Here is a 27,762-nt window from a genome sequence, read left to right on the forward strand (position 1 = left end):
CCAATGGAGAAACGAGAACATGCAAGCTTCACACAGAAAGACCAAGTCAGAATAGATCCAGAGACCCTCTAGCTGTACGGGAGAAGTGCTGCCCACGTACTGATCTATTTAGATGAAATCTGTTTCATAAATTGAACGCTAAAGATTTCTTATTTTGCTGAACAAAATGCTATATTCCATGCTCAAAACAAATGAACCACCTGATAAATAAATCTTAAAAGGCGTCTGAAATATGACAACAAACCTTGGCCCCTGACTAAAAGGAAATGACACCTTGGAATACTTTGGTGAGGAATTGGTCCTCTTCCCTTAAGTGATAAAGCAGCCTGGAAGTCAAAGGAGTAAAATTGTTTATTGTATCAGTAAAGATCAACAGAAGGCACGCGTACGTACAGTATTTGAGGGGAGACGTCATACCAGTGTCAATAATCCTCCTCCAACCTTTGTCACGTGATCATGTAGCAAAATATAATATTAAATCCACATTAGACCTGCCGAGCTGAAGAGTCCCTCCGCCTCAGAGAGGCTGCAACCGATGGGGTGGGGCACACCAGCAGGCTGAGCTCTGCCCATCATACAATGCCAAGCAAACTAAGCCTTTTGCAAAAATATATTCATATATATAATTATACAGCTTTTTCTACACATTGAAGCAAATCAACTATACAAAAAGGCAGAAAACTATCTCAGTACAATTACTGGTGAGATGTAAGAAAGTCCATGCTTAATTGAAGCACAATAGTGGCAGTATTACAAAATCAAAAATAGTAGCAGTACCTTTGTCATAAAACAGCTTTAGGAAAAAAAAGTCTTTATAATGCCAAAATAGTACCTTTGAAGACACATCGAAAAAGAGACATTTCCATATACATGTTTTGAAGAGGACTAAGACATCTGGAAAGTACAAGTGTGTCCCTTTCAAGCAGTATAATACGTTTGACCCCTCCAAAAAGATAGACAATTAGAAGTAAATACGGACAGGAGCGCCATGGCTTGGAGATAGCATTTGGTAGAAACACAGATCCCAGAGTTTCCATGTGCAAGTGCGAAGGGAGATTTAGAGCCACTGTAATGGGGAACAAATTGAAGAAATATATATAGTTTTTAATAAATGTCAAAATAAAGCCATAGTGATTGCGAGGAACAGGATATATTTTAGTACAAAAATGACATCAAAACAGATTAAATGTCATTTAGTTGTGCCAGATACAGTATCTGAAAAGACCTGAATACTTGTCTAAAATATCTATATAACTGACTGTTACAATGGAGTACTTTCAGCCTTGAAATATTACGTTTTGTGTCAATACTGTTGTAAAAAAAAAGGTTTTCTTGTAAAAAAAAAACCTGAAAGTTGTCGAGATCAGGACAACGGAAAAACATCAATTCTAAATATTATGCCTTTTTTTTCTTGGATTTGTTGTTGTTGTTAACTAACCAGTGGCTCTAAAACAGTGACAGGATAATAAACCACATCAGAGCTGCAGTAACTGTCAGCACCGCGACAACATTATTAAGGGACCGAGTTTCAGCACCCAGAGATTCTCTGGTTTCCAGCTTCTGGTTCTTTTGGGGTCTTGTAAGCAAAGGCTTGTTATACATTGCGAAAATCTCAAACACAGCTTAGTATTTCGGGTTAAAACATCTTGGGTTCGCTCCAGCTGCCAAGCCGTCGGGTCTAATACATGTAGTTGTCGGGGAAAGCCAGCCCCGGAATGGACTGTTCACCTCCGTCTGCTAGGTAGGGACCTTCGTCCTCGAAGCTGGGCAGGGGGAGGCCGTCCTCCTCGCTAGGGGGCAGGACAGCATCTGGGTCCGCCTTCAGGCTGGGCCTCTGGTTGTCTGGGAAAGCCATGGAGAATAGTGCCTCGGGGTTGCACACAAACTTGTAGACATACCGTTCCCCGGCCACCTACGGGAGCAACCGATCAGAGGACAGAGTGGCTTTGAGCTGACAGCGATCAAAAGGAGTGTCGAGTATTTTGAGATGAGATGAGATGAGAACAACTTTATTAATCCCGAAGGAAATTGTTGTGCCAGAGTTTCAAGCAAAAAACACAACAGCAACAGATAACAGTAGAAAGGAGGAAGAACAAGAAATTTTATCCGCCATGGTAACCTTTACATGTTCCGATCGAGGCAATCTGAGCAAGGAATCTCTCTGCTCCTGCATTCTATAATTAATCATTTCCATTTAGAGTGTTGCAGTGGTTAGTGCTTTCACATAGCAGAAAAAAGGTCCCTGGTTCGATTCTGACAGTAGTCTTTTTTTATTTGGACTTTCCATGTTCTCCCTGTGTCTGCGTGGGTTTCCTCCCACAGTTAAAAGACATGCAGCGGGTAAATTGAAGAGTCTAAATTGCCCAGGTGGAAATGATAGGGTGAATGGTTCTATGTCTCTATATGCGGCCCTGCGATTGGCAGGTCCAGGGTGAACCCCTGCTTCTCACCCAAATCCAGTTAGGATAGGTTCCGGCCCATCCTCACGTAAGGTAGTATAGATAATGAATTAATGGGTTACATTCACATCGGCTTCTTTTCTCAAACTGTCATGAACCATTTTGTTCGATAACATGAAAAAAAATACATATAACAGTCAACCAATATCTCCGGACGAGTTAATACTGTAGTGTCGCTATCAAGCCAGACCAAAAGCTGGTCTAATAAACTTAAGACAAGTAGAGACTTCTGAGAGACATATTTGCTTCAAATTCCAAGTGACACTGTTTACCTTCTGCATGATGCCCTTCTCATAGTAGTATCTCAGCGAGCGGCTCAGCTTGTCGTAGTTCATGGCTGGTCGGTTCTTCTGGATACCCCAAAGACGAGCCACCTGGACACACCATTACAACGCAATGCTGTCTTTGTGGTTTCGGATTACTTTTATTACATCTAATGACTTTGTGAATACATTTGATCAGGTCTTATTAATTCAATGGTTTTGCTCACTAAATCTAAGTGAGAATTTCCTGCTAATTCAAATGATTTGTCATTCAACTTAAGGACTTTTGGGGAGGGTAATTTTTGTACATTTAAAAAAATAAAATAGCCATGAACATAATAATTTTCAAATTACCATTATTTATAGCAGGTAGCTGAAAAGGACAGAGATATTGTAACAAGTAAATAATAGTTAATACCAAATTTGAATCGACAGTATAGAGGAAACTGATTTGAACTTTCTATGGTAATTGCCGCTAAAGTGTTTTTTTCCTAATCATATTAAAGTTTTGGTTGACTTGACTTGTAAATATTGTCCACAGGGTTTGGTAAATCTACTAATTGAAGAATCAAATAAGAGCCGTATTAATTTACAGACTGACCTCTTCTGGATCGTTTAGTTTGAATTCCATGTTGCGTCCTGTCCAGACGATCAGGTGTCCGTTGGCTGGGTTGTCCAGCAGCGTGAGCAGGAACTGCCACAGCTGCAGGGAGCCACGGCGCTGGTACGGTAAACCCTCTTGCTTCACTTTACCTGGTGACAGCAGGAACCCAACACAAATAGCACACATGTCTCACCTTCTCACGCAAAAAAAAAGAATCCATAAAAAAGTAAAACAGCTGCATAAACTATCAACAGTTAGTATTAATATTTCAGTGAAGTGAGATTATTTGGGTCTAATCTTACCTTCCAGTCTTTCTGGTACGACACATGCATCGTCGTAATACAATTTTGGCTCTCTGTCCCGACCAAAACCTGCGTCAAAAAGTAAACAAGTAAGTAAAAAATATGTTTGTTTATCACGAAAACAAACACAAAAGGCGCACACTTACTGGGATTGTTATTCTGGTACAAAACAGTTTTCCCATAGGAGGATGATTGACAGGTTTGAACCTCTGGAAGGCAGAGAGGCTGAGTTAGATCTCATGTCGGATCAGATTCTTATAAAGTCAAATGAGTCCTTATGAAACGGCGGGGATCGAGTTTGCCAGCACAGAAAACTTTCACATGTGCTCAAAAAAGTATGTGATGATAGTTTAGCATGTACAAACCTGAGTCAAAATTAAAATCTCTTGGTTCTTGTTTGATTGTGACGTGGTTGAAGGTGCACTGGGGTCCGGCCATACCCGGACCGTGAGGTCCCGGGTCTGGATACTGGAGATCCACCAGCTCCTGCTTGCAGATGCGTGGCCTGTGGGGAACCAGGGGCTCTGAAAGGTGTCGCTGGTACAGCGGGCGGCTGTCACAACTTGACTGCGGGTAGGGGGTAGTTGATGACTTCTCAGGCGGGAGGAAGGACAAGCAGGGCTCTGACATCTGCCGGTGAAACCTGGAGTGTGACGGAAAGTTTTTGGGCGGGGAGGGGTGAAGAGATGAAGAGAAGGGCAGCCCATGGATCAGCAATAAAACTCTGCCTGAAGTCATTTAAAATACACAATCCATTTAGTCCACAACACTCATGTGTATTTGTGTACGATTGCTGCACCCAGTGGTTTACACAATTACAGCTATGTGCCTGTACAAAAAGTACAAAATCTCCTCAGTTGACATCAGATGTTCACAATGTGGTGAATGTACAAGTCTCAACAGGTAGGATTGGTGATTTGGAATTACTGGAATATGTATTGGTACACAGAGGAAAAGTAATGAAACTGTGGGGTTAAATTCATTGTACCCAGCTAACTAGCAGAGGGTGGGTTTCTGGCTACATACATACATGAGAGCATTTGTCTTCTATTCTAAATAAAATTTGAACCTAAGAAAAAAAATTAATAAAAACTCACCTTTGTTCTGAGCTGAAAGATCCAGCGGGACAGCTGATGGGGGGATGTGTCAGTGCAAACCGCCGGTTCTGATTGGCCTGTGTGATGCTGTGGTGGTGGGAGGGGCTGAGTGTTGAAATGTGGCTTGGGGGACAATTACTGATCATCTGTGGCGTAGATGGTTGTAGCCTCTGCAGAGGTGAAGGTCCAGCGGGATGGGTGGTGCCACACTGCGTGAGTGCGGCTGGCTTGCTTTCACAGGCACTGGGTAGAGAGCAGAGGCTGCGGTGATGCACTTTCCTGCAAGACATTCGGCACCGCACTTCGAGGGGCTACTGCTTTACCTGTAGCTGTAAAGGCACATGTCAGTGTGAGGCGTCCTGCAGGGAGACAGGTCTTTGGACGGACAGGGCTCATGCTTCACTTTGCTGACAGGTGGTCCAGGAAACATCACTGCAAAACACACACACACACACACATGCGCAATCATTAACAACTACAAGGGTCATGTCTAGAGCATCGAAAAAATGTTAAATTGACAGGTATGTGTCTTTGAAAGTATTTCCAAAAATCATGAAAATGGTTAAATTTTGAGAAAAAACAAACGAACAAACACACAAATTTGCACAAATAAATACATAAAACTTCTGAACTAAATCTGAATATTTGGAAATTTCTGCATTTAAAAATGTGTTGAAATAATTTTAAAAACAAAATATTGCGGAGCCATCCACTCCGGATTTCAGTTTAGGCTACAGAGATGAAGAAAATCCAGACCCTTGCAAATAGTTAATCTACCTCGCTCTTCACAGGGGAGTCAGTCAGGTGTCCTCGGTTAAACAACCACTTAGTGCTTTCTTCACTGCCCAACACGATCACTCACATTTGCATGAGACCATCCTGTTGGACCAGTGCACTCCTATAATCTGCATGAATGTGATGACGCATCGCTGACTCAGAGAGCGATGCTGAATGGAAGTGTTGGCGCTCTGTCCGGGCAGCTGTCAAATGGCAATAAATGCACGCGGAGCGTGTTTGGAAGCTGCACAGCATGTACGATTTCCACAGTCCAGGCATTATCTGTGACATCATCCCCGTTTTAAGCACAGATAGTTACTTTACAGCCCCCATTTCCGGCACCACGTGACTAAATCCTTTACCTGGCACGGAACCAGCGAGGCCTTGTTTGAGGGTCATATACTGTATCACCTGTCAGCCTATAAAGAACTGGTTGCAAATTGATTGCTTGAAAACTGGACACCATCAAAACAACAGACGCCTTTGCAGATGTCTTCAACTGCGATCCCCATTCAGTAAATGATTCACTAAACACTAAAAACCACAATGATTTCCTATCTCCTTTCTCAGACACAACAAAGTTATGAATGAGTGTTGAATGAAACACCCCTCAGCGTCTTTAAATATAGGAATAAAAAGGGCCACTCACAGTTACTGGACTGGAAATCTGGGACAAACTGTTCATCATCGGGACCCTGAGCTGTTGGAGGCAAGAAAACAAAATTAAAAAGGTGTCCTCCTTGCAAACATTCTTCCTAGTACAGTGCATCAGTATCCCTCAGGAAAATGTAGAGCGATTTAGTTCAATGCATTTCCCATAATACCATTTGACATCTGCTTCTGGTAGAGGCCGGTTGGTTGCATGGCACATGTCTCACCTTCTGCAATCCATATATCCTGGAGCAGGCTCAGATCTTGAAAAAGTTCTGTGAAAGAGTTGAGAAGTTATCTTAACTTTTTTTTTTTTAACATAAAAGAATTACAGTGACTTTTGAATTCACTTTTGAACCAATGCTGATAAGGGGATGGATAAAATTAATTGATATATGTTCTTTGTGTGTAAATTATATAAATGCTAGCCACAAGCATATCAAAAAGAAATAATAATGCAAATTTCTGGCTTTAGACATCCTGACATTGACTTGACAAGCTTTACAACTGCTGTACAGCAAAGTTTCTATATTGTTTGAAATGCACATCCATAATGAAACATCAGTGAATATGACAATTTGGCTTTCAAAGAATTTACATGTGTGTCTGGTCAACTCCCTGGGTTCAACGATATTAAAAGATTGCTGAGACAAGAGTGACTGGCGGTGCCATGCAGAGCCTACCCTCAGTATCTTGAGCCAGCCCTGTGTCCATCAACTTCCTTTTCCTGTCGCTGACACATCTGTTGGCTTCTCCTACGTGGCGTTTCTGAAAATCAAAAATCCAAATAATGCGAATGAGTATTAGCGTAAACTGACCTCTGTAATAGAGCCAGAGAGAGAGAATATAGAGGCGATATATTTGAATGTTTCAAACGTACGCTATCTGGGACCACATAAGGAACTTGCTGGTCATAAAACCCATCCATGGCGCAGGATTCTTCACCCTGGAACATAAGAGGGAACAAAGGAAATTGGTGCTTATTTTTGTCTCAACGACAACCTACAGAGTCTATAACCAGAAAGAGCCAAAGTTGTTTAGAAAGCTTTTGATAAAATGAGAGTTGGGCGATGGAGGAAATGAAAAAGTCGCAATGCTCAGAGGCTGTTTATCAAGTTTAGTAGTGTATGTCACATCTGTTAAGACATGAAAAGCACATACATGGCACAAATAACGGCTTAGTTTTCAATATTTTCAAAAAAGGATGGGTTCTAAACTTTCCCTCTTGTTTTGATAGACAGTAAAACCAAAGGGTCCACCTATTTAAAAGACGATCTTCCTTTAATATTGCAGGCCTTCTCCATTCATACAGCATAACCAAACATCCTTACACGGCCCTGTGTGTACTTTTCCGAACTCTGTGACCTCAGGCAGGAGGTTTACAGTGGCTGTAAAAGTGCTGTCGTCAGTGACAGTTCAATCTGAAAATGAGCTGAGGCCTTCAGAGATGTTGGAAAGGCCGCATTGGAGGACAACACACCAATCAGTCTTTTCCGTCTTTTGTGCACGGACAGGAGAGCTGTGGTCGGCTTCTTTGAAAAAAGCGAAACAAACAAAAAAAACAACGTATTATCCCGGTTTCAAAACACACAATTAACGCAGATACGCGGTAGAGGAATGTTTTTGGGGTTCTGTTTGAAAGAAATATGTTGGTTTCAACACACTCAATAATTGCAGATAAGAGTTTGGGGAAATTTCTGTGACCTGCGGCAAGTGAAACAAGAAGTTCCTGTCACGCGTGTAGAATAAATAGACATTTGGAGACAGAGCCTGATTAGCTCAGCTTGGCACTGGAAAAGGAAACAGATACATTTTTCCAAAGCATGTCAAAAAAAATATTTTGCCCCAATCCTATGACCAATAAAATATTGTTTGTGTTCAGGATAATTCTGTTTACTATGGGCGGAGCCAGACTCGAATTTTTCCGGCTAGTTAATCTTTGATCAAATAATTTAAACTAATGTAAGTAAAGCATCTCCTCTCCATCCTATTTTCGTTAAGTGACAGAAAATTAATCTGTGAACGCAAACTTAACACCATAACCCCCCCCCCCCCCCCCCCCGAAAACCTTAACCACATATTCACCACAGGAAATGGATTTTAAGGATACAAATAATACTTCACTAAATTTTCCATGTGATTCTCTCTGATGTTTTGTCTGCCAATGGACAGCATTTTGTGGAAAATCCCCCTCCCCTATTACTCTCCATTTTGAGTGTTAATCTCTACGTGTCCTCATACAACCAGCAGCTAAAACCTTTAAAATAATCAATACATTGCATATACTGGAAAAGCTGAAGACAACTCATTGCTGACATATTTACATTGAAAAATTTATTATTATCAAAATACATCAGCACAACAAAACTCTTAGACCTAGTTTCTCCTGATCGACTCTTACATTTACATAACAAGCCACCATAACCTAGGGCGGCCCAAAGCCCTGGCCGTTGTGTTCAGAAACTCCCCACAGGTCATTAGAACAGTGGAGAACTCTCGGATGAGGGGTGAAACGTCTACAAGTTAAGAAATTCGAGTCCTGTCTTCCACGACAGGAAGATTTCGACAAGAATTCCCCACGACCTGGATGACTGAGAACCTCCACAGACAGTTGAATATTCTGTCAGTCACTGCCCATCGGTGCGGCAAATTGAAATAAATCATACCTTGTGAAAAAACAAGTGAGAAGGTATTTTAAACACATGGGGGAACTTTGAAATTTTTGATAAGCTTTTCAATCACATTTTCATAATGAAAAACCTTGAACAGAACACCGCCAATGTGTTTTGATCACTGTCTAGTTTAAGATTTTGAAAATCTAAATCAGATTATCCAATAACTGATCATCAGATTGGTCCTGCATGACAAGTGTGACACAGTTAACCCAGACAGCAAAAAGCTGATTTAATTTGATTTTGAGGATTGAATCAGACAGGAGAGCCGCAAAAAAATTCTCTTTAACATGAAAATAAATGCAATCTGAAACCACAGCTTGTGTGGTATTCTGTGTAAATGAGAGAGAGACAGAGAGCTCAGTGTACTTTAAGAGCCGTTATGGTTCATTAAGTTCTGATGCAACAACATTTAACTATAGCAACTTCAGCTTTTAAAAAGAATAGGTTCTCGGATAAACGTTTATCTGTTGTAGAATGCCTTTTTTCAAACATCAGGATGACTGCACCCTAAGATAAGGGAGTAAATCTCAGAATTACAGGCCGGTTCTTTCCTTAATTGCTGCACCGACGGATTATAATTACAAGTAAAAATAATTTTTCTTTTTTTTTTTTCCTCCTTTCCCCGGACCGCAACAGACTGTCGCAGGTTATCACATCTTTGCGAGAGAGAAGAGGAGCCGAGGAAGGCCAACGGCAGAAGTCTACGTTGAATCATATGACCGTTACTCACCGAACGCCGGCGCTAAAACAAACAAATAAATTAAAAAAAAAAAAAAAAAACCTTTTTAAATGCCCGTGTTCAGATCGGAGTTTGTGCCGTGACGCACAAGAAACAGCAACGCGACCTCCTTGTTTTTCACAATGAAGTGAAACTTGATCCGAGCGAGGAGGAGGACGAGGGGGGGTAGGGGAGGAGGTGCGGGGGGAGAGAGGGGGGCAGAAGCACGCCATTGAGAAATATTACCACGCAGGACTGAGAAAGATAGGTGATACTGACGGGTCGTAAAGACGACCGTATCCCGAGGGTTTAACGACTGAGGGGGCGCTGCCGGACCGGGGGAGGGGGAATGGACGCGACGCCGCTGACTCTCAGAAAATGGCGTTCGCCTCCCGAGAACCCATCTCCGCTGCGCTCGATGCCGACGGCTCGTCGCGGCGGACGTGACCGAAAAAAAACACCGCTGACCGAACCCTCGCGGGAGGGAGACACGGGAAGCTTTTGCAGAACTCACCTGTCGGGTGAAGTTTCTCGGCAGTGTAAAGACGAGCTGGACGCGGGTTTTGTTTCCTCTCTACATTCCCTGCAGATCCCTCGAATATACAAAAAAAAACTCGGCTGCAAATTTTTCTCAATGAGGGGAGCTCTGCTTGCTGGTTCTCGCCCCGGGGCCTCGAGCTCCGCTCCCATTGGCTGAACGAAAAGCCACTCGAAAAAGCAGCCAATTAGCTACAAGTTAGTCGTGACGCCAATCCCTTGTGTTTTTTATGAATGGCTGCGTTTCATTCATGGATCCGCAGATCTCTTAAAGTGCCAGGTCATTCAGTTACATAATGGATAGATCAGTACGTAAGAAAACAACACTGGAAAGTCTCACTTTCAAGTATTAATTGAACAAATAACTATGGTAATTGCATAACTTTACTGAATATCACCAGTAGCATCATATCTATAATCTAAAACGCATTCCCGTGCTTATCAAAATTGGTTATCGTTTTTCAAAATAGTAATCGTTTTTCCCCTCCCTTTTCATATTCCACCTTTCAGGTTCTTGTAAATATGCCATGGTATAATGAACGTGTGGACTTAAAACTCACATGTTATTCTACAAATGTATTGAGCCAGCAAAGAGTAACAATTATATTTTCATCTATTAACCATTATTTTATATCATCAGGAGTTTTTATTTGAATGCTGATTTTCCTCGGTGACAACAGCATGCTAAGTCGATGCTGTGTTGAGGTATAATCTCTTTTTTTTTTCTTTTTTCAGTTAGATGATTTAATCATTGTCTGTATTGATCATCCTGCACACAGGATCTTGGTTTTTGGGAGCAGGAGCCAATCTCAGCTCTCACTGGTTGAGAGTGGGGCTTAACCAGGATTTGTAACAAGTGGCTCACTAAGCAACATATACAGCAAAGACATTGTACAATTCACTGTCATTCCCATTGGTTTTAGAGTATTTTTAATCAGCTACACGTATTTGGATTGTTGAAGAACGCAAGCATGGGGGGTACTCATAAAATCCACAAGATGAGGCCCCCATTTGAAATTGAACCAGCAGCCTTTTGCCGTGAGGTGGAAGTGCTGTGACCTCACCAGGTTCTACCCCTATGATATAGTAAATAAGAGGGGTAGAATTTTATGACAAAGATGAGGAGTTGCTGCCCTAAGCGGTACCTGTCCTGTGTAAGCTGATGCCGTTCATTGTTTTGTCGTGAAACTCAAACTGGGGGATGCAAAAATGAACTCTTGGGAATGACGTCAATCAGTGTAACTTAACTGATTTTCCGACTTTCAAAAAAATGTAGAAATGCAATGGCTTAATTGATTCAAGAACATTTGTAAGCGCTACTGTTTATGATGGATTGTCTCATTATTTTTCTGTTTTTGACAGGTGACCTACTTATCACATGTCTGGATAATGAAATTAAATATGACTCTGCCTGACTTTGAATCCATTATTTCATTTTATGATAATTCCATTTAATATTATCAAATGAAATAAAGAATGCCACAAGGGCTGCAACCTCTGATATTTGATGCATTCATGTATGGTCAACTACTAACAAGAGACTTTCAGTGTGTGGTAGATATTTCTCAAGGTTTTCCAAGTATACATGCCAGTAATTCCTGTTTGGTTGATAGTATGAAAGTCAGGGGGTGACTGTTAAAGTCAGAGTCAAAGTCAGCTTTGTTGTTCATTTCTTCACATGCACTATACAGAGGTACACGAGAAGACCTTTCTCTCTACCCCGTGGTGACAGAATAAAAATGCATAGCACAAGGATAAGACATTTTGACAGGACAAAGATGAGACAACACTAAAGTAAACAAATGTGGAGAACAGATAAGAACATTTACTAAAAAAAATAGAGGCAGAGATTTCTGTGTAAGTTACCAGGTGCAAAATTGGTCAAGACTGCTCGACTGTTTCAGGAGAAAATATTTGTTTCTTATACAAGTATTAATATTAGATAGTGGCTGAAAAATGTTTTTCAACCTCAGGCGGCTAAAATTTCCCAATTGATAGCCGATTATGCGAAAAAAAATATAAATGATTATCCTTCTTTTGTACAATCCAAGATCTTACTTTTAGTGATACTTTTTGGGATCCTTATTTTCAAGTTCAAAGTGAAGATTGGCAACATGTCTGCTATAATGAAAAGTTTCATTTAACCTTTCGTGCCTCAACAGAAAACACAATTACAAATTATACAAACATAAAACATATTCTGTCAATTAATTATTTTTACTTTCATGCTTTGAGTACTTTTTAATCATTTACCAAGTAACATTTTTCAGTTCAGCACTTATATAAGGAAATTGATATTTTTGGACATTTTCATCAATATTTCTACATGCAGTGTAGGTGGCGCACACCTGCCTGCTTGAGATACATGCTAGTCCCATGACCGCAGGCAATTCATTCAGCAGGACCTTCTTTTTGCGTGCAGTGATTATTTGCATTCTACTTTAAAGTGCCTGATCAGCATCCTGGATTGCCAGGAACAAATCTGTACGTGATCAAAGTTTCTAGTTCAAACATTAGCCTGAGCTCAGCAAGTAGTTACTGATTTGCAGCGTCTTCTATGTCCTTGCGCCTCACGTGTCTAATACATTCTAGATATCACATTCATAACGCTTAATATTTCCGTTTTGGCTGATTGGAATGTGCGATAATTCGGACATCCGGCAGGAAATGACACCATTCAATTTTTTAAGCTTTGTATCTAGTACATCAGCATTATTTTTTTAGACCTGATTTCTTATTTATTGCATTGTATCAGGAGCTGTAGTGTTGTAATACAAAGATACAGAGCTTCCATGCAAAGGTTTCTTGATATTATTTTGTTACAAGCTGTAATTTTCATTATCCACTCAATTATGTTTACAAGACTATTAAGTTTCAAGTGCTGTAAATAATTTTAGATGACAATTGAATACCCATTTCTTGCATTAGCTTTTAAATAATGTCTTTCTCTTATGTTTAAAACAATCTCTTTTTAATATTCTTATTATTTTCATTCTAATTACCTCTTTTAATATAGTATGATTGGCAATTTTATTATTAGTAGCAGTAACAGCAATAATTAGTAGACCTCAATATCAGAGGTATGATCTACAAATCATTTGATATTCTAGATATAGGATTATAATACCCGTAAATGTGAGATTGATTATTGTATAAAGTAATGCTTTTCCAAATCATATCCACTCTCTAAGAAAATTGTGCAAAATTTCAGACCCAACATTATACCGTTTTATGTGTTTTTTACATATTGTAACAGGGCAGGTTGTATGCAATGAGACTGTCCTATCACTAGGTAGCGCTTGAGAGTCATTCCCACTCTTCATTTCGCCTATCCTGCTACATACATGACTGCAAGAGCCTCCAATAGTGAAAAAAACACCAAGTATGGTGTTGTTTTCACTATTTTTCACCATTTGTGATGATATGGCAATGAAAATTGATTTAATAGACCACTGTTTTTTTTTTTTATAAACCATTAAGAACACACCTCATTTCAACCTTTTGCAGTTTGAAAGCCAAGCAAATGACAGGCCCTGAGTTGCAATGGCGATATATTGAAACGTTTCAATTCAGCAAAAAAGAGGAACGTCATATGTGTGACATGTACATATGTGCATATGGTATGTAATGATTTTCAAAATTAGCACTATAATACATTTACCAAGGAAAAGCATTATTGAAAAACCTACAACAAACCGATAAATAAACAAACGAATCAAAAGGAAATCTAAACAATCACACAAATAGACAATTCTTTGGAAACAAAGGACAATTACATACTGTCTCAACGCTAATCATTGCATGACTTAGAGGCTTGTTTTAGCTGGTTTCGCCATTATTTAATGTTAATGTAATTCAGCTTATTGGCTATCATATTATAGAATTTAAAACTTGCAGTCTTTTTAGGCCATCTTGTGTGTCATATGTTTGTGTTTTCTCTATGCATCCACTGTCAGGTGGGTGTTTATTCTGCATCTCTGGCACCAGCAGCCGTCAGAGAACAATGTCTGTTGGCATCCCAAAGGCCCCTGGTCAATCCTCCTGAATCATCAGAGTGCCTTTTCAGCCCTTTTAATTCTGGGCTTTACCATCAGCGCCCAGATCCCGCTATGGCTCATCTCATGATGCCCCCGTCAGGACAACCTGCGTCACCCTAGCGGGCTAATTTCCAGCCCAGATAACTACCTGGTTGAACCCCTCTGGCACAACTTGCGGTCCTGATGTCAGATCTTTGCACTATGAAAATCCGGACTGTTTTCTGTTAACACATGCACGCTATAATTTTCTTTTTACGAGACATAAACTTCGATGGTTGCCATGGGTAATGTGGGATAAAGGCTAAAAGAGAGTAAGTGGTGACTGAAAAATAATGCAATCCACATAATTCCTTTTAACCCAGGGGCTGCTATGTTGCAAAATAAAATGAAAGAAAAAAAAATGAAATAAAATCACACAGAGTCAGCAAGCATTTGCCCAAGTGTTTATTTGGGGAGATTCAGGTTGGGAATGAAGTAGGGAGAGAAACAGGAAATGACCTCATTCAGTCTAATACTCTGCAATACGTCTAATAGATCCCACAGTAGGATGAAGGGCTCCCCAGTCTGCGTGGCGTCTGTATTCACCCTTCTCCAGCAAGTATTGGCGCCCCCTGTAGTTGGGATGCTCAAAGAAGACCCAGATGCCATCTTGGACGTGAGCAGAGTGAACATCATGGTGGCGCCAACGGTCCTGCAGGTTGGGCAGGTCCTCGCTGAACTCCATCATCTGACCGTTGAAATCGGGGCGCTCGTAGATGCGAAGCCTGTGCCTGGTGGGAGTCTGGATGATAAAGAGACAAGGGTTCGGAAATGCTAACACACGTCCGCCTCGACCACTAAATTTGTTTTGATTTTTTAGAATACAAATGTGCCTTTAATTGACCCACAAAGGGGGAAATTTCAATAGATTTGGAATAGATTGGAATTTGATTTCAATCACTCAGTTACTTTTGCATCGTCTCAAATGTAGCTTGACTTACAATAAACATTGAAAGCAATAAACCAAAACCGATTTATGGTCTTTTACTAAGGTGTTATTTGTCAGCATATTTGAATTGAGTCTTCAAAACCATTCAGTCAGAAAAATAATGCATAAAAAAGTGCAAGGAAATGTTTGATGTGAAGATATGGATAATCATCAGGGTTCTGATTGGACTGGATGGACCATCTGTTGAATAGCATGGCTACAGAAAGCTGTGGGGAACCAAGGTGGAACTTCATCGTGCCACTATGGATAAAACCTCACAGTGTCTCCTTTAACCAATATTTAACAAACATTTTGGTCAGAGTAACTGCAATAGAAACCACTTCAACTATTTTTTTTCCTTCCCCCTCGGACTTACGTGTCTGATCAGGCGACAGGAGCGGATGGTGTCATTGAAGCCATTCCAGCTCTGATAGTTGGGGTACTCGCCCTGCATGAGCACGTACTGGTAGCCCATGTACTGGGGTCTCTCGTAGATAACCCAGGTCCCGCCATCCACCCGGATGGAGTTGCAGTGGCTGAAGTGGGAGCTGAGCTCAGGACAGTCACTGCTGCACTCAAAGTAACGGCCCTGAAAGTTCTTGTCCTCAAAGAAGAATATCTGTAGAGAAAAAAAATACATACACATACATTATATATTTTTCTATTCAACTACTTGTAAAGAGCTTTTCCAAACCGCCCTGTGGGAGACATTCAAATTTAATGATCAACAAAACAGCACGAATGAAAGTAGTCCACGGATTCTGCGATTTATAAACCAAACTATCAACAAACGTCTGTCATTGCAAATTTAATAAACAGTAACTATCACTGGGTCCATCATAACGTTGTCTTCTTATATTGCCATAAAATATGCGATAATCTGTGCTCTAAAACAGGCGATTGTTACTGTGTAGAGTAAGTTAAGTAACACATTTTATATAAAGTGTGTAGCTTTTTCCTGGGGATGGAAGAGAGGAGACAGGAACTGCAGTCAGGTTACCCCAAAAGTTATTAACTGCAGTGTTTTTAATAAAATAGCTGTATTTTGTATAGATGTGACACCAGAAGTATATCATTAACTGTTCTCTGATCAGATCCTCTCTATGATGTTATCACCGCACGGACATTCTGCCAATCTTGGACCGATACACGATTCAAAATGCTGTCTGTATTCTTTGTAAGTGTTTAGTAATCCTGTTTTTCTAATTCAAAATCAAACTCTCGCCTCACGAGAGAGAATGAGGTGCAGCAAGGGGTTACTCACCTTCCCTGTGCGCTCCATTGTCACTTTGTACTCCTCTTTGCTCGATCAAATCAAAACCCTTCATCCATGCTGCTTTACCGATGCGCCACTTTTATATGAAGGCTGATGAAATGCATTGCCAGTGGAATGATTGTCATTCAAATCAGCTCCCCATTAACTTCTGCACATTAGCTGATGCTGCAATTGTTTTAAATCACAGGGCCTTTATATTTGTTGTTACAGAAAGATTGGCTGAATGCTGTTTGACTCTAGAAAAAGATTTTGTTGGGATAAGATTTAATGTGTCAAATAATGGTAATTTCAATTGTTGCTGCAAAGCATTTCTCCAATATTATTTTCTATGATAATGTTAATGTGTCTCACTGTGAAATGTGAAATTTGAATTTGAAATGTGTTTATTTTCATTTTTAGTTTTTAAAACTCATAAAAGTATAAATATTTGTTATTAATTGGTGTTTAAAACACAGTGTTATCTGTCTGAGGAATCTCTTGTGATTTCTCAAACTGTTCTCTTTGGCCATATCGGAGTCATCACACTGAAGCTTTTTAATTATATTTTTTTGTTTTCATGTTGAAAAATGACAAGAGACAGCTTGCATTCAAAGGCTCCATCACTGTTTTTCAGGACTTTGTGCTTTGTGATTCTAATAAAGCAGCAGAAGAAAAAGTTCCTCATTCAAGTGGATATAGAAATTCAGTTGAAAATTTTGTTTTGTATTAAACAAAGGTACAGTGGAAGTATATCAAATTCATCAAAGGGATATCAAATTGAAATAGTCAAGAAATCAGCTGTATTTTGAAAACTACTCATGTACATCACTTGCTTGAGTTCTATGTTTACTTTCCATAAGCAGTAACCATCACAGTGTAATGTTGATGTTGAAATTGGAAAAAATATTCCAATGTGAGAACAGAGTCTTTAAAATAGGTGTCTGTACATCAAAATTTCAAAAACGTAAATCTTCCTATGCAATTATACAATGCCATCAGACTGACAGTCATTCTTCTTGCACATGTAAAGTCTACCACCCACTCATCCTTGCACCTGCACTTTGTGAGCTGCACACAAAGCTGCAGTCAAATGTCTCCTTACACTGCTGCTGTTCTGTCGCACTGTTCATATTCATATCCTTAATCGTATTTATGATAATGTTTACACTTTTCCTAAAAGTGCATAACCAAATGCACTGCGGACAGCAAAGTAGGAATTTCACTGTACAGGGAAACACGTCTCTAAACTGTACATGTGACAATAAACACTTTGAATCTTGAATTATAGGATATGAAAAGATATTGTTCAACTTGCACAATATATACTTAAAATATTGTCCTAAAAAAATATTATTAACAAAGTAATTGCTTTCCATCATGCTTACTACAATGCATGAGTAATCTGTTGTATGCTGCTAACTGCATTGCTACAGAAAAGTATTTGGATCACACTGTACTACATAAATGTGAGTGTATTTACTTGTATATAACTTAAAATGAATAGTGTACATTATTTAAAATGTGTTTCCTGTCCTCAGTTACTTTGAGTGTCAAAAATGGTGATATTAGAAATTAAAGAAATCATTAAAAAATTCTGAAACCAATTAACTAAGACATTTGGTCAGGACTGAAATGGAGACCGAAGTCCATGGGCTCACACATATACACACACACACACGAAGACACATATACACACAACTCAATGCCTTCTTGGCTCCCACGTCCTCTCCTTTCCCTCGTTGCAGAGCAGGAGGCCAGTGTTAACGCCTTTGTTGGGCAGCTTCCAGTGTCTGCGCTGCAACACCTTCCCCACCCCAACACCCTCCCCCCTCCGACACGTGCAAGTCTCGAGTACTGTTGTAATGTCTTATCTGTAATATTTTATTATGTTGCTATGTGCTGAGGTGTTTTTCCTAATCCCAAATTGTGCCCCCTATAGGAGCTGAGTTCGGTAATGTTTTTTTTCCCCTCTCTTATCCCCCAGGTCTTCCTACTTTTCCTCTAAGATGGCACTGGGAGCCAGCAGCCTGTTGCAGAAGCTCAACTGCTACATTTAAACAAGAATTTCCCACAAAAATATTTGTTCATTCATTCATTAATAGAACTAGGAAAAAATATTTTAAGCTGAAAAGTATGCATTTTAGCTTCCACTAAATGCTCCTATAAACATCTTCTGTATAATATCCGGCATATACACTGTATATTATCTATTGTACATTCCTTGGGAAATTACAGAAAAACTGCAAATTTTGCATTAAGATATAAATTGTTAATGCAACTGCTACCTCGAGAAGCCTCTTCTTGAGCAAAAAGACAAGTTCAGCTCAAGCTCAAGGTGACATCATACATCATGCAGTGAACCACAACTGTGGGAACGCATCCTCAAACAGTCAAAATATAAACCATTTCGACCTAAATAAAACACAATGGGGCCGACCTCATTCTTGGGGTGAATTTTATATTATACCATTAAGCCAATTGCACCTGGTATTTCTGTTCAACCACATTTAGTATGCACAACACCATACTTAAACTTGAGGTTCGTTCTTGTTTTGGTCTTTTGATTAAGATGCGTATATGAAGTGTGACATGATGAGTGAATAAAAGTCATGGGACTGACACAGTTGACAAGGAATAACATTGTGTTCAAAAGGAAGTCTTTCTTCTGTTTTTTTTATCACTCAGTTGGTCATGCACCTGTGCTAAAATGGTAACAGACACAAATTAAGCACATCCATGTGATATCAGAAGTAACAGTTCCCATACACGCATTTAAAATATGAATCAAATTGGCTTCTGGTCCTTGGTCTGACTCGCTGACAAAGAATGCCAGGTCTCAGTTTGTGCTACTTGATAGAATTTAGCGAAAGGCTGAAAGTACCATTTTAGATCCTGAAAAACAACACCAGCGCCACCCAGTGCATTGGATAGACATTAAAGAAATAAAACAAAAAACGAATGAACAAACAAAGAAATGAAAGAAACAGGGTCTTGGATTGGTTTCCCTGAAACTGCGCCATCCTCTTGTGTTGCATAAAACACTGCATTAAATGCAGTTTCCTTTTTGTGTAGATACTTTAACCTCCAACGCTATTGACTATTCAAAAATACATTTCCGACGCAAAGTTAAATAAGTTATAGTTGCACAAGCACAGTAGGAGACACTATTCACCGTTGACAGATTGTTTTACACCGAAATGAGAGTCAGGCACGAGAAGTTATTTCAGCTTGCTTTATTTTTCAGTGCTGTTACATTCCCAGAACAAGCTAACAGCTTTCAAGGATGCGCCTGATGGAGCCGATCCTCATCATGTTGCTCATTCCGGTGTCCTTGAGGTTCCTGTGCTCTCCTGGCCTCACGTACAGCATCCTTCCTCTGTAGTTGGGCTGCTCGAACATCAGCCAGTGACCGTCCATGATGTTGCAGGACTGGCAGTCAGACATGTGGAGACGATCCGAGAGGTTGTCGCAGTCATCCACCAGCTCGTGCATCTGGCCTCCGAAGTTTTCCCTCTCATAGATCTTCATGCGGAAGGGTCCCCTGTGCTGTGGATCGAGGAACACAAGGGACATTACTTTGGAGACAAACTTAAGCAAACGTGCAACTTTTATATGTTGATTTCTGTACTGTGGCTTGTGCTATGACATTTATTTCAAGTAATAGTTTTTAAAGTACCAAAGCAGCAAATGCTGAAGCGTTAACATGAATTAAATGCAACAAGCATTTAATGTTATTTTTTGGCCTCTTGCCTGTATGTCATTTTTGAACCTTCTCCCCATGTTAGTAATCCAGATATAATTACACTAAATTCTGAGCAGAAACAAGATTATATTGCGAAGGAATCAAGATTATGTATTGTTAAAATTAAAATGAAAAAAATTGTTTCCGTAAGGTAGTAATTACTTTATAGCTTTCATGAGACTGAAGGTTTGTTCTGATGTTATGTTAAGACAAATGCATTAAACGATTTTTTATTTGTATTAATTTTCCTATCATAAATGAGCAAATGCCAACTGCAAGCACAGTCTGCATGCAAGCATTTTCTTGCAAATTGTCACTTTTAAAGACGTGACTGTGCAGAACTATTTGCACTTCAGTGGTTTAAGATGCAACTAAATGCATCCAACTTATCAACTTACCAGAGGGATCATGCGAGAGGATCTGATGCAGTCACTGCTACCGATTCCCATCAGACGCTGGTTGTCTGGGTACTCGCCACGCCTCACCAGCATCTGGTGACCCTTGAAGTTGGGCTTCTCATAAACCATGAAGAGGCCGCTCTCCACCCTGCAAGAGTTGCATCTGCTCAGGAAGGACGTCAGCTCAGGGCAGTCGCTGCTTGTCTCATAAGAGCGACCCTGGAAGTTGCGGTCCTCGTAGAAGATGATCTGCAAAGAGTGTTGTGAAAATAAAGAATAAAATAATTAGTTGTTCCCTGCCTGTTCTGTATATTCTTTAATTGATGTTTGCATTTTTAAATTCACAAAATGCATTAAACAATTACAGATTTTCACTCACTCTCCCCATGGCCATGATAATTCTGAGCAAATCTCCAATGTACAGCTTGAACATCAACCTCATTCCCTTTTATACATTGCACCGCTTTGGTATTTCCACATGGCTTGTGCCAAAACCTTTGAGTCATCACTCTATATTGTGCCGCACAGCAGTACCATAGGATCACAGATTTTACTGTACATCAGAATCTGCGTTACTTATTGTTTGAACAATTTCAAGGTCAATTCTTCCCTTTCATTACATGAAATTATTTAATTTCTATGGTAAAAAAGTGTCTAGTAAGAGGACACACCGACTTTCCACGTGTTCTAAGATATACTATGGATTTTACGAAACAATGTAACAGCAGCGCCAGTAGCATAAGGATTCATTACAGTGGCTATATGGTGCTTTGTTTGCATTTGAATTGCAAACAAAGAGGCATTTGAGAAGTAGTTTGTTTCTTTGTTGATCCTGCAATTCCCTGTCCTAAACTGCATTCAATGTACAATAATAGCTATTGAGGTCTGTTGTTAAAAAAAAAAAAAGAAGAAAAGAATGCAGACCCACGTGAACTATGTGATGAGTCAGGATGTTGTCCACAAAGGTGTGCAAGGTGGCCTGAGGCTCATGGTTGATATAAAAAGGAGCACTGTACTGGCATCGGTACAGCAACTACAACCATCACCATGGGCAAGGTAAACCTAAACTTGTGTGATATTACTTAACAAAAAAAAAAAAAAAAATTAAATCAAACATTTGTGAACATTCAACTGTGTGAGTAAACTCACTGCACAGAAATATGGCTAAAAATGAGATTGAAAAAAAAAATGTGAGAGTGGTTTCTCATTAAAGGGGCTACCTTCCCCTGTTTCCCCTCCCTCCCTCCCTCCCCCCTCCCCCACTCTCCTGCAGATCATCTTCTTCGAGGAAAGGAACTGCCAGGGCCGCTCTTATGAGTGCAGCAGTGACTGCTCTGACATCCACATGCACCTGAACCGCTGCAACTCCTGCAGGGTTGAGAGCGGGTGCTTTGTGGTGTACGACCGCCCCAACTTCACTGGCAATCAGGTCTTCCTGAGAAGGGGGGAGTTCACAGATATCCAGCGCCTGAGCAGCATGATGGGTGTGATGGGAGGCCCTATCATGGATACTGTTCGCTGCTGTCGTCTGATCCCAATGGTAGGATATTGCGTTGCCCGCCTGATGATCATAGTGTAGAATTTAGTAAATAATTGCTTTTTTTTTTATTTCCCTCACAGCACAGGGGACAGTTCAGGATCAGGATCTTCGAGCAGGAGAACTTCAGTGGCCAGACCCATGAGCTGATGGAAGACTGCGAGTCCCTGCAGGACCGCCTGTTCATGTCCGACATGCAGTCCTGCAATGTGATCGACGGCCACTGGCTGCTGTTCGAGCAGCCCAACTTCAGAGGCCGCATGACTTACGTGAAACCAGGAGAGTACAGGAGCCTCAGAGACACTGGATTGACCAGCAGCATGAGGATCAGCTCCATCAGACGCATTATGGAAGTGTGCTGATTTACACTGTCAGTCTGAAATTAAAAGAGGTATTTTGAAGTATCACCTGTTTTTGTGTCTTTTTTCTTTTTTTTTTTCTTTTTTTTTTGTGAAGTTTCAGTACCATTTTAGGTCACCCTCTCTGAGATCAAAAATGGATATTTTTAATACCAAATAAAATAATTGTCTTTTTAAATCTGGCTGTTGATCAGCAGGTAACCCTGCTGTTCAGGAGCATGCATAATCTCAAAAGCATGCTACTGAAAGTAATCCCCCTTATATTAGAAGTTTTAGATATTATAGTATATTTATCAATAACAATAACTTTAATATACATTAGTGTTTTGGTAGCACTTTATTCATTCTTATAATTGAATTGATACGTCATTTTCCCATTTCACCAGAGAATCCAAAATCCAAGATTTTAAATTGCACTAATATACTTTTCTTACGATGACATCTTTAGAATTAGAATTAACCACTGTAGGTTAATGAGGGCCAATCTGTGAATTAGTTAGAATGGATAACACACTTTGGGTTTAACGCATTTAATTTTGACTTTTAAGAATTGTAGCTTGTGTTGTGACACAAAAGAAGAGGAAAGATGTTTTTTAGCTTGATCCCTTAAACTAGTTTATTTCAGCGAGATTAATTTTATTTTGGTCTTTTCAACTTGTTAAATCAGATAAATACATAAAAATGTGATAATACACATAACATTTAAGCATAAATTAAAAAAAAAAAAACAATTCATATTTAAAGGCAAAAACATTCAAAAACAACTTTACCGTGAGAGAACAGGTGTAGGCTGTTTTGACGACCCCTCTTACATTATCCCATTTTAGAAATTAAGAAAAGATAAAAATGTGTATATACATGTACAGTGGTTAGAACAAGTATTTTATGTACTGTTGATTTTTCAGCTTTTCCCACTTGCAAAGCATGTAGAGATCTGTAATTTGTATGACTGAACACATTGTATGATTTTCAAGTAATTTATTTGCATTTTTTTGCATGACATACGTATTTGATCATCTAACAACCAGTAAGAGTCGTAGCTCTCACAGATCTATTAGTTCTTCGTTAGGAAGCCTTCCTGTTCTCCACTCATTACCCGTATCAGCTGCACCAGGTTTAACTTGTTACCTGCATAAAAGACACCTGTTCACACACTCAGTCAAACAAACTCCAACCTCTCCACAATGGCCAAGACCAGACAGCTGTGCAAGGACATCAGGGATAAAATTGTAGACCTTCACAAAGCTGGGCAATCAGCTTGGTGAGAAGCCAACAACTGTTGGCACAATTAATAATATTTCATCCTTTATTAATCTCCATGGGGAAATTCATCCTCTGCAATCAACCCGTCATGGATGAACCATGAACAGTATGGAGCTCTGGTCTGGGGCTCAGCCCAGACCGGGGCTGAAGGTGAGGGATCAGCCCAGAACTACATGGCTGGACCTGGTCTGTGACCTGTAGAGAGCTTGGACCACAGTCTTAAAGAAAACCATAAGTAACACACTACGACATCATGGATTGAAATCCCGCAGTGCACACTAGGTCCCCCTGCTCAAGCCAGCATATGTCCAGGCCCGTCTGAAGTTTGCCAATGACCATCTGGATGATCCAGAGGAGGAATGGAAGAAGCTCATGTGATCTGATGAGACAAAAATAGAGCTGAACCCCCAAGAAAATCTTTGGTGGGAGCTGAAAGTCCGTATTGCCCAGCGACTGCCTTAAAAACCTGAAGGATCTGGAGAAGATCTGTATGGAGGAGTGGGCAAAATCCCTCCTGCAGTGTGTGCAAACCAGGTCAAGAGCTACAGGAAACATCTGATCTCTGTAATTGCCTACAAAGGTTTCTGTACCAAATATTAAGTTCTGTTTTTCTGATGTATCAAATACTTATGCCATGCAAAAAATGCAAATTAATAACTTAAAAACCATGCAATGTGTTTGTCTGGACTTTAGTTTTAGATTCTGTCACTCACAGTTGAAGAGTGCCTATGATGAAAATTACAGACCTCCACATGCTTTGAAAGTGGGAAAAGCTGAAAAATCAGTGTATCAAATAAATGTCCTCGCCACTGTATATATCATACAAACAGACAGTTTACAAGCATACTTGTGTTCATAATTCAGTTTAATGCCTATTGATAATATTGTTTCTAAATTAGGTTTTTATTAAGTGTGTTCCATTTTCTTCTTTTTCTGAATTATTCAAACGATTGACTTCTTTGATTTGCATCTTTCTTTTACGTTTATCCGTGCCCAAGTTTTTGTAAGCATACAAATGCCTCTTAATTCATATTTACTGGCTTGGATCTGAAACATCTGCAAGACACGATCTGAAATTAGTATTTTATTCCATTATTTGTGCAGTTCAAAGTCCACCAGATCGCTGAATTTTCTTGGGACTATAACGGTGTAACTGAACCATATGTATCTGTCCAACCTTTCATTTGGTAACTAGCTATGCAATCAGCTTGAGTTGAATGGTATCAATTCTGTTAAATAGATACAACATTCATTCATGTGGCCACTTCATTCAGTTTCTGAGTGGCTGGCAAATAACAACCTACATAATAGCCTTGTTAAATGTGTGTATTATGTATGTTTATTGGATTGCAGCCTGCTGGGGGCACAAGCCAATGTCTTTGTGAGCATGTCCCAGCCCTGGATAAATGCAGAGGATTGCGTCAGGGAGGACACCCGGTGTGAAAAGATTTGTGCCAAACCTAAATGTGCACATCAAACGGAAGTTGATAGAATGATGCTGACATTGGAACTCCCAGGAAAGTTAGAGGAATACCAGAGAGAAGACTGACAGATGCACTGAAAGAGGACATGAAGTTAGCTGAGGTGAGGATACAGAGAATATGGTTAGATGGAGGAAGTTGATTCACTGTGTCGACCCCTGAAAGGAGCAGCAGACAGAAAGACGTATGTTTATTGGGCTTGCAAATCACTGGCCACCTGAGGTAAACGGCCAATAAACCCCACAGATCCCTCCAGGCAATACCGTTTTGTGGCGAGAAAGGAAAACAGAAGCTCTCCCTTTTCCTGTTGAGAATGCAAATTGCAATTATAATTATCCAATCAGAATGACATTAGAGAAAAGTGAGAAGATGGGAGGATTTTTGTGGCCAGCAAGTAGAGAGAGACCAGAAGACATCTGGATAGCAGTTATAAGCGAAGCTATTTCCAATAAGAAACATGTTTGATGTATCAAATCTTGTTCTTGTTTTGCTGAAACCAAATGGCCAACTGTAGGGAATTTAATCTCCATGCTGATCCAAAATGCAAAAAATATTTCCATTCCAAGGTTTGCCACTGCCAATGTGCAAAAACTTGAGAATGTGTGACACATAAGAAAAAATTTAGACCCAAATGTGCAGGACGAATTGCATGGACAAGGACCTTTGTCTTGGGACTTTCTAAAAAGTACATTCAATGGAAGAAGAGATGATGCTTGATGTGAGCATACCATATTTATAGTGAGCAGAATCATTTGGACTGTATGCAATGGAAACAGGCTTGAATTAATGCATATGCATGCCCACTTGGAAATCAGTGAATAAAGAAAAAAAAAATCCCTTTTGTATTTTAGATGTAATGTTTTGCAATGCAACAAAAATGCATACGTCATGCACTAAATATCCTTACCTAGAGAACATGGGGTGAATGCGTTGGGCTTTTGGGAACCCGCTCCACTTTTTGTTAATCAAAGTAATCACTGCAGTCCCAGCTTTGATGTATAATACAGCGTGAATGAGCTGACTCAGTTATTTCATACAATCGAGGGGCTGATTCTTTTTATGTCACATGATGCATAAAAGCCAGCATGCCCCTGAGAACAAGAACAGATATCAAATAGCGCAACCATGAGTGGAAAGGTAATGAAGGAAACACACCACTGATGCACAGAAATGCACATTGACTTGTGCTTCGTTTGACTGCTTCATATGGGCAAAATGTTGTGACATAACATCTGCTGTGCATCATCATGTGACGCTTATCTGTGTTCTCTGTGATTCTCACGGATTCCTTGTCTAGCACTTAAACCTTAAACCTTTCTCTCTCTCCAGATCATCTTCTTTGAGGAAAAAAACTTCCAGGGCCACTCATATGAATGCATGAGCGATTGCTCTGATATCACCCCTCACCTGAGCCGATGCAGTTCCTGCAGGGTGGAAAGCGGGAAGTTCATGGTCTATGACCAGCCGAACTTCACAGGCCAGCAGTACCTCCTGACTCAGGGAGAATATCCCGAATATCAGAGCACCATTGGCTTCAATGACTGCATTATGTCTTGCCACATTGTCCCTGTGGTAAATATTTGTATGTAGGCAGGTATAGGCAAAGCCAATGAGATGCAGGGGAAAAAAAACAACTGATGAGAAATACAGCTGGTTGCTGTTTTGGCCAGGATCGATCCATTGTAGCTCAACGATTAAAGGCCAAACGTAGAATTAACTATGGCAAAAAGTTCAAAAAAAGCACTTGAAATTCAGAATTTTCACTTTATGTATTTCCATAAACCTGTTCATGCACCACCATCTTAAATAGATTCTTCTTCTCTTGCTCTCTTTATTGCTTTCTTTCTGTAAATTGATGAATAATATTATATATAATTATCTATACATTCATATTTATCTATTGTTTTTCATAGTAATGTATTGTTTTTGACTGAGTACTTATTTGAAAGAAGTTTGGAAAGAGTCATCCACTCATTGAGTTCTGTGTGACATTTTGCACTTTGCAGTATTACGGGCCCTTTCAGATGAAGATCTACGAGAGACCGAACTTTGAGGGTGAGATGCGCGAAGTGACCGAGGACTGTGACTGCATCCAGGACCACCACCACATGTCCGACATGCAGTCCTGCAATGTGATAGAGGGCTACTGGTTGTTGTTCGAGCAGCCAAACTATGAAGGCAGGATGTTTTTCTTGAGACCAGGAGAATATAAAAACCTCAGAGAGGAGACGAGCGATGATATGAAGTTCACTTCAACCAGACGCATCACAGAATCCTAATCCTCCACCTTTGCGGGTGCATTGTTTATTCAAAGTTCCCTTTAACCCTAAAACTGTGATACTTGCTTTGTTTTGTTTTGTATGTGGTCCCAGTTGTACAGTTCAGTCCATCCACCTCGTTTACTGCACAATAAAGTGATTTGCTGCATAATCCCACAGAGTTTTGATTATACTCCTCAAAAGGATAAAATAAGGAATTCTTTTGTAGACTTGTAGCAAATATACCTCTGCAACCTGACACTTTGTGATAAAGTATATAAAATGACATATCATATCAAGTGATAATGATATAGCCAGGTAAGATCCATCACTATCTGGTCATAATCAGTAAAAACACAGTGAAGATTTGTTACTATTTTAG

General features: G+C 39.9%; 5 protein-coding genes across 9 annotated transcripts; 2 read left to right on the forward strand and 3 right to left on the reverse strand.

Annotated features, from left to right (window-relative positions):
• Positions 1 to 333: 333 nt before the first annotated feature.
• On the reverse strand, positions 334 to 10,197 carry LOC147233423 (ETS translocation variant 5-like). 4 transcript variants are annotated; one of them, XM_086148258.1, is made up of 13 exons: positions 10,061 to 10,197; positions 7,034 to 7,099; positions 6,837 to 6,921; positions 6,381 to 6,428; positions 6,152 to 6,202; positions 5,049 to 5,157; positions 4,726 to 4,968; positions 3,994 to 4,271; positions 3,775 to 3,837; positions 3,629 to 3,697; positions 3,324 to 3,475; positions 2,732 to 2,833; positions 334 to 1,912 (listed from the first exon to the last, which is right to left on the reverse strand). In XM_086148258.1, exons 2-13 carry the CDS (start codon positions 7,079 to 7,081, stop codon positions 1,679 to 1,681), a joined length of 1,482 nt encoding a protein of 493 aa, XP_086004384.1. In that variant the 5' UTR covers positions 7,082 to 7,099; positions 10,061 to 10,197; the 3' UTR covers positions 334 to 1,678. The 4 variants fall into 4 exon arrangements, with proteins under 4 accessions (XP_086004384.1, XP_086004381.1, XP_086004382.1 ...); XM_086148255.1 differs by having other exon boundaries at positions 6,327 to 6,428; XM_086148256.1 differs by lacking the exon at positions 10,061 to 10,197 and adding an exon at positions 9,559 to 9,623 and having other exon boundaries at positions 6,327 to 6,428.
• Positions 10,198 to 14,549: 4,352 nt separating this feature from the next.
• On the reverse strand, positions 14,550 to 16,480 carry LOC147233424 (gamma-crystallin M2-like). Its single transcript, XM_086148245.1, has 3 exons — positions 16,352 to 16,480; positions 15,464 to 15,706; positions 14,550 to 14,901 (listed from the first exon to the last, which is right to left on the reverse strand). The coding sequence occupies exons 1-3, from the start codon at positions 16,367 to 16,369 to the stop codon at positions 14,629 to 14,631; spliced, it is 534 nt and encodes a 177-aa protein (XP_086004371.1). The 5' UTR covers positions 16,370 to 16,480; the 3' UTR covers positions 14,550 to 14,628.
• Positions 16,481 to 19,559: 3,079 nt separating this feature from the next.
• LOC147233425 (gamma-crystallin M3-like) lies at positions 19,560 to 20,924 on the reverse strand. Its single transcript, XM_086148243.1, has 3 exons — positions 20,862 to 20,924; positions 20,483 to 20,731; positions 19,560 to 19,888 (listed from the first exon to the last, which is right to left on the reverse strand). Exons 1-3 carry the CDS (start codon positions 20,922 to 20,924, stop codon positions 19,610 to 19,612), a joined length of 591 nt encoding a protein of 196 aa, XP_086004369.1. The 3' UTR covers positions 19,560 to 19,609.
• Positions 20,925 to 21,434: 510 nt separating this feature from the next.
• On the forward strand, positions 21,435 to 22,423 carry LOC147233426 (gamma-crystallin M3-like). Its single transcript, XM_086148244.1, has 3 exons — positions 21,435 to 21,538; positions 21,756 to 22,022; positions 22,103 to 22,423. The coding sequence occupies exons 1-3, from the start codon at positions 21,530 to 21,532 to the stop codon at positions 22,379 to 22,381; spliced, it is 555 nt and encodes a 184-aa protein (XP_086004370.1). The 5' UTR covers positions 21,435 to 21,529; the 3' UTR covers positions 22,382 to 22,423.
• Positions 22,424 to 25,081: 2,658 nt separating this feature from the next.
• Positions 25,082 to 27,546, forward strand: LOC147233427 (gamma-crystallin M3-like). Of its 2 annotated transcripts, none has more exons than XM_086148248.1 (3): positions 25,082 to 25,225; positions 26,452 to 26,694; positions 27,129 to 27,546. In XM_086148248.1, exons 1-3 carry the CDS (start codon positions 25,211 to 25,213, stop codon positions 27,399 to 27,401), a joined length of 531 nt encoding a protein of 176 aa, XP_086004374.1. In that variant the 5' UTR covers positions 25,082 to 25,210; the 3' UTR covers positions 27,402 to 27,546. The 2 variants fall into 2 exon arrangements, with proteins under 2 accessions (XP_086004374.1, XP_086004375.1); XM_086148249.1 differs by lacking the exon at positions 25,082 to 25,225 and adding an exon at positions 26,202 to 26,259.
• Positions 27,547 to 27,762: the final 216 nt, after the last annotated feature.

Source organism: Fistularia commersonii, chromosome 6, assembly GCF_037954325.1.
Source record: "Fistularia commersonii isolate RoL2024-O1a breed Wild chromosome 6, RoL_Fcom_v1.0, whole genome shotgun sequence".
In the NCBI taxonomy this organism is placed as follows: Eukaryota; Metazoa; Chordata; class Actinopteri; order Syngnathiformes; family Fistulariidae; genus Fistularia; species Fistularia commersonii.